Source organism: Enoplosus armatus, chromosome 19 (assembly GCF_043641665.1).
Source record: "Enoplosus armatus isolate fEnoArm2 chromosome 19, fEnoArm2.hap1, whole genome shotgun sequence".
NCBI lineage: Eukaryota > Metazoa > Chordata > Actinopteri > Centrarchiformes > Enoplosidae > Enoplosus > Enoplosus armatus.
In genome coordinates this window covers 4,513,009-4,519,008 of record NC_092198.1, presented here as the reverse complement: position 1 = coordinate 4,519,008, position 6,000 = coordinate 4,513,009, and the positions used below count along the sequence as shown (strand labels likewise).

The 6,000-nt window shown below is 41.4% G+C and overlaps 1 protein-coding gene across 1 annotated transcript in view; it reads left to right on the top strand.

Moving 5' to 3' along the window:
- Nucleotides 1-2,057: 2,057 nt before the first annotated feature.
- cnih3 (cornichon family AMPA receptor auxiliary protein 3) overlaps nt 2,058-6,000 on the top strand; it is a 55,290-nt gene continuing 51,347 nt past the window's right edge. The window contains exon 1 of the mRNA XM_070926026.1: nt 2,058-2,135. Coding sequence (XP_070782127.1) covers nt 2,058-2,135 — 78 coding nt within the window. The remainder of the gene's footprint in view (nt 2,136-6,000) is intronic.

The following is a 6,000-nucleotide window of genomic DNA, read 5'->3' as shown; positions in this document are numbered from 1 at the left end:
ACTGTAACTCAGTATAAGTATTGCACCTAATAGTTGCCATATTATCCTTCCATTACTATGAAGTCATAAAGTCCAGTAACATTCAGAAAATCATCTCTCACTAGGGAATAATTTGTGGGCTCCTGAGGTCGTCCGGTGTCCAATGTGCTTAACATTACTTCTGCAACTTGTCAGTATGAGGAATATGTCATAAATCACCCCATTGCTCATATATTTTTCTATTGTTTTTATCACCAATAATCTGCGTTTAATGTTGAAAATAATAACGCAGCAGTGTGGCCAAAAGTATCAGCCGTGGCTATCACAAGCTGTTGCTAGGCGACAAGGTGCAAGCGTCAAGTTAGGCAGAATAAATATCTGAAATCCGTTTATGACACAACTTTCAAAATAAAACTCGCACCGAGGCGTCGGACATTTTTCAGATAACTTTTTTTTTTTTTTTTTTATCTTAAAACGGTCTGTTTACAGCATTTCTCCATTGTTATATCGACCAGGCAGGCTGCCATCTGTAATAATCTGTCAGCATCTGTCTACATTCATAACGAGCGGCATTCAAGTCAAGTCCGTTTTGTTTATGTAGCTCAAGACCACACGTGTCTCTGAGGACAACACAGGACTGAAGGCTGTGGAAGACGTTTCAAAGGCTCCTACATGTTGTCATTTTATTTTCATGCCTCTGGAAAGCAGCAGCGCCCCATAAACAAATAAATAATTAAATCATCCTATCATAATTATTATTACAGTGCCATATTCAATTCACTTCAACTTTATTGCCATCATGCTTGCAGACAAACATAGACTTATCCTTCCAAGATGTGCAATTTCCTAAAAATAAGAATTAATAATTGATATTATTATACATTAATATGCGACATTATATAATACATAATGGTACACTTGATGTAAAAATATATTACTATATATAATATATTTGCAGGAAGTTTACACGGTACAGTAATAGTGCAACACACACTGACTACACTACAGCTCACGAGGATAATCAATTAACTTAAAGGGTATTAACTATTTTGCAAAGCAGTATTAAGGTTCGAGACACAGCATGAAGCCTCTGGATGTTTGATGATTGTTTTACGGCACTTGCAATCACAGGCAATTTCTAAAAGCGTCAGGCGGTGGCGCCAGTCTCATAGTTTATACTGCATGCCTCAATCCAAGCAGATGGTTTCAGGTTTTGGAAGTATAAATCATTTCGAGCGTAAGACAATAAATATTTCAGTAATTCTGGACTTTATGCTTTCTGCCTGAAGCACGTTCAGTATTTTGCATTAAGTGGTCAATCTAATCATGTCTTGCAGGTGAACACAGCAAATCGAATGGTACTGAATTGGTTTCACACCCCAGCAGTCACAAAAATGAAGTCGTCTTTCTAAGAGGGGAACCAATCAGTCACCCCAGAACCATGCGCAAGTTCCAAATGCTCCACATGATTTGGCATCAAACGGTGAAAACATTGAGAGTGGCCCCTGTGCTTCACGCACACACGAGCTGCTTTAAACCCACCTGTCCGCGCGCCGTCCTGCGCTCGCTGCTGCGCTGTGTGAGAGGCTTGTGAGGGAGAGAGAGGAACACAGCATCTATTAACGCCTTGTGCATGATGTGACGCGGAGCTCCTCTCATAACACCGTGACAGCACAGATACAGCAGAGCTCCTTCTGCCGCTGCTGAATGGATTACTTTCAAATTCACCTCTCCCGGATGGTTTTGCGCATAACCTCCTCATATTAGTTTCCACTCCTATCTGTGGACACTGATCGCTGATCATGCCAAGAGCACAGATTTGAGACCAGCTTTGACTTCAGAGTCACATCACCGCTGCTGGGTGGACGCACGGCTGATCATCTGGAGAGGTTTCCTGCAACAATTTGTTGCAAACGGTGTGAGGGGCGAAGTCATGGTGCCGGCACCGCATCGGCTTCTCATGGCACCGTGAGAACTTTCTTCCTGGTTGCCCCCTTTTTTTTCTTCTTTTTGTTTTAGATGTTTGTCAACAGGATCGTGCTTCTTTGGGAGATTATCCACCGTTTCCCCTTTCAATTATGTTCACTTTTGCTGCCTTCTGCTACATGCTGTCTCTGGTCCTCTGTGTGTCCCTGATCTTCTTTGCAATATGGCATGTAAGTACCTTAGAATTGGTATATTTTGAGTATCCTTTCCTTGTGTTTAATAACCAGCAGATGGTCTGATCACCGTGGATGTGTGCATATTGGACGGGCAGGTGTGATATTTGTGCTACATAGCCCACAACCCTCAGCATTCATTCATTTCAAATGTATCTTTTACACTGTTAAACATTGCAGGATCATTTTTTGGCAGATATTTTCCTCAACAGGACACGTGCGCACCTATATCTTCAGCTCCTGCTCCATCATTCATACATGCATCCATCATTTTCACCACTTTGTCACAATTTTACTCAATTTTTTTCCTGTTATTTGGCGACTTGAGACATTCATGCTGACCCAATTTGTTATGCAGAAATGCTTGCAACCCTGTGCAGCATCCTAGATCAATTAAACAGCCTTCATTCCAGCTCAATTAGGGAATCTTGTAAGTGTAATATCCCCCCTCTCATCTTGCAGCTCTGCTCCCTCTGCCTTTAATCAAGCCTCGGCTCAGCTATAAACCAGTGCCAATATGACTGACTGCATTATGATATTTGAATAATCTAATTATTTGCTCCCTGAGCAACATCTCCATCATGCAGGGCCTTATGTAAAGACAGATTTGGGTCAGGTTTTTCATCCTATTGCCCTGAGTCTGCCTTTTGCATGGAAACAGCAATAGAACTAATGCACTTGGGATGAATGATCCTCTGGCAATTACAGCTAATAGTCAGTCTGTTTGTCTGTCAGACAGTGACCCATGTGTCTGCTCACAGAGCAGAAACAAAGAGACCAGGACAGTGAGAGTGCCGACACCCATGATAGTACAGTTAAAACTGAGTGGTTACGCAAAATAAAAAGCAAAATATACCACCTTTATGATGCTTGGGACTACTTCACTGATAAGGACAAACATATCCACATGTCCTAATTCATAATAGAGGGACAGAAACCACAACACCTCCTTCAGTTCTGTCTGTGATGTAAATTCAGCACCAGTGGAAGGATCACAATGGAACACATTATTCTGTAGCTTCAGCAATAATCCACATCGCACCAGGCTTTATTTTGCATTCTGCTTAAGATGGCAGAAACAGTGGAGATGCCTCCTCCACTGATTCCCGCTCACAGTGACATACAGACATGTAGCATAATAAGCTGGGGTTCCATACTGCGAGGAAAGATAATTAGGAAGAGGCTGTGAGATGGGAATATGAAGAACTGTGGAAGCGTTCAGCAGAGCCGAGGCTGCACATTAACCCCAGCCACCTGCCAATGTTGGGAAATTTTGTCTGTAACTCTTTCAGTGGCTTTGGCAGGTACCCATCTCTCCGTCAGTCATTTTTTCTTTAATTTAAAGAATTTATCTGGTTTCAAAGAACTGCTGAAAACACTGAACCCTGCTGCCACCGTGGACACTTGACCAAAAGGTTAGATTTTAATGCCCTGAGCAGCAGTGCGTTGCTAAAAAGAGCAAGTGTGCTGAGTCAAACTACCCAGGGTAAAATCAAGCTATAAATAAAAATGAGGCAGTGTAAATGAACATAAAAAAGACAGTGGCTCTGAGACCACAGGGAAAAGACAATGGAAATAAAATGAGTAATGAACTGCCCTGACTCAAACATATTACCAGTCCTGTCAGCAGGTAACATGAGCGCCTGAGTCAGAGAATGAAAAATGACTGCAGATGGACATTTGTCATTAATTGGCCCTAATCAATCAAACCATATACTGCCATGTTAATTAGCTCGCATGTAACATGTTTTGAAGAAGAGAATCTCACTGAACAAAAGTATTAGTCATAAACTACCCAACAGTAGCTAAAATTAGCAGAACCATGACCAACTAGAACAGTCAAATGTGACTTACACATGGATGCCTCAGTAAAAATAATCTAATAATACATTTGTCTGCATGTGAGTACTTTTACTTATTATTTTAATTATCTTTTTCTACTAGTATTTCCATATTTTGCGCTTTGAGTCTTTTACATGGTGGTATTGCTAATAATAATATGTTTAAAGCTAGCCTATGTTATGCATAAGACAGAATACGAGGCATTACTCACAAATTTGGCCACTGGACTTGCTGTGCATTCTGTGTACAAACCGACTGTACAGACGTTAGCTTGTAGCAAACTAGCACAGATAGTGTGTTTGTGTGTGTGTGGAGTGTGTCTGTGCTGTTTCATGAAAGCTCAGACACTGAGCTTAGAAACTTGCCAGGAATTCCAGTTCTTCCCTCTAATCTTTAATTTAATTTTTCATTTTAGAGAAAATGAATGTGCTATGTCTTTTTGCTTTCAAAGGTTCCCTAGTCTCCAGAAAAAATGTTAGAATTGGATATGCAGCCTGATCTGTCTCTTTCTTGCTGTTTTGAAAGATTTGACTGCTAAATTTTCAATAAACCCTTCCACCACATATTTTGTTGTCCAATTACATTAACAAACACAAGCGAGCTGAAGTCTGCATTCATTCGTTTTTACTGTAAATACCTATATTTTTGAGTATGAAAGCTAGATTTCAGCATATTTCAAGAGGTATCCCACAATTTGTAAATTTAATTAAGAGACTATAACTCTTTAAGTGATTTTGGCACCTCAGCAAGACATTTTTGTCCGTTAGGAATAATATATGTAATATTGATGATAAGCATGTCACACTATTCTCACTTTGGGATATAATGACACTTCAAACCAGATGCACCAATCTGCGGAATCAATCTGTTCATCACATAAAATACAACACCACAGTCACCCATGGGAGCACTCACATAAACGATTATGAAGCCATTTTAATTAACATACAAGGTGAACTGCGACCTCCCGTGAGCTCTACGGCTCAGTGCTTCGACGGTCCGACTCTGCTTGAGTGATTGTCCTCCCATGTAACCACAGCCCCTAATGTGCTTTAAGTGTCATTAAAGCTGAAAGAAAGCCCCACGGTTCTCTGGTGCATCTCTGATAGATGCGAAAGCCCCGTGGTGCAGATATGATGTAGAGGCCGTCCTGGCAGCGTGGCAGAGGGCAAAATGTCAAATTGACATAATTTACACTCCCAGTTGGAGTTTCCATTATAATTGTGGCAGTTTTGGTATTGTCACAACCTGGCTCAAAAGTCTATTATATTACTAACAAATATAATAGACGACCAAAATATTACTAAATGTTTTGATTAAGGAAAGTAAGAAAACAAGACGATAAAGTGTGTGTAGGCCGGTGTAAACAAAATCAGTCAGCAGGCCAGGAGAGAGAATCTTGCAGGCCTGATTTATAGCCTTCTGAGCCCAGCCTGCTCAGGTGTGGTGCATCTATAACTAGGCCTCAGCTCCACCCTTCACCTCCTGAAACTTGGCCTAAAACCATCCTCCTACCAAACACACCTGTCACAACTTGATACTCCTCCCCTCTCCAGACTTAGCATCTCCAAACTCAGCAGCCTTGGTGCCTAGGAGCAAGTTAAGAGGAACCCCCAAGTCCATTTACGACCATATTCATGAGTCGTTGAAATGTAATGGGCTAGGGGAAAAAACGCTGTGGCTTGTTTGTTTTTCTTTAAAACAATCACAATCATCTTGGGAGGCGGTAAGCCCAGGATGCAGTGAAGGGGAGGAGAATGACGACTGAAATAACATCCCAACGTTAAGATTGCGACTGAGAACTTGAATGGTTGGATTCGAGACCCAAGATCCCAGTCTGGCTGCTTGAAAGCTGCTCCATTGTAGAAAGAATGTCTGGAATAGTGTTCGACGGCTGGTCTGCCATGAGGCTTTTAGTCCAGCCTCTTTAATTTCCGCTTTGCATGCGTCATCCAGGACGACTGCTGCTTTCGTTGATTGTGTGTAGCTTGTTTGCTTTGTCTTTGGGTTTAACTTCCTT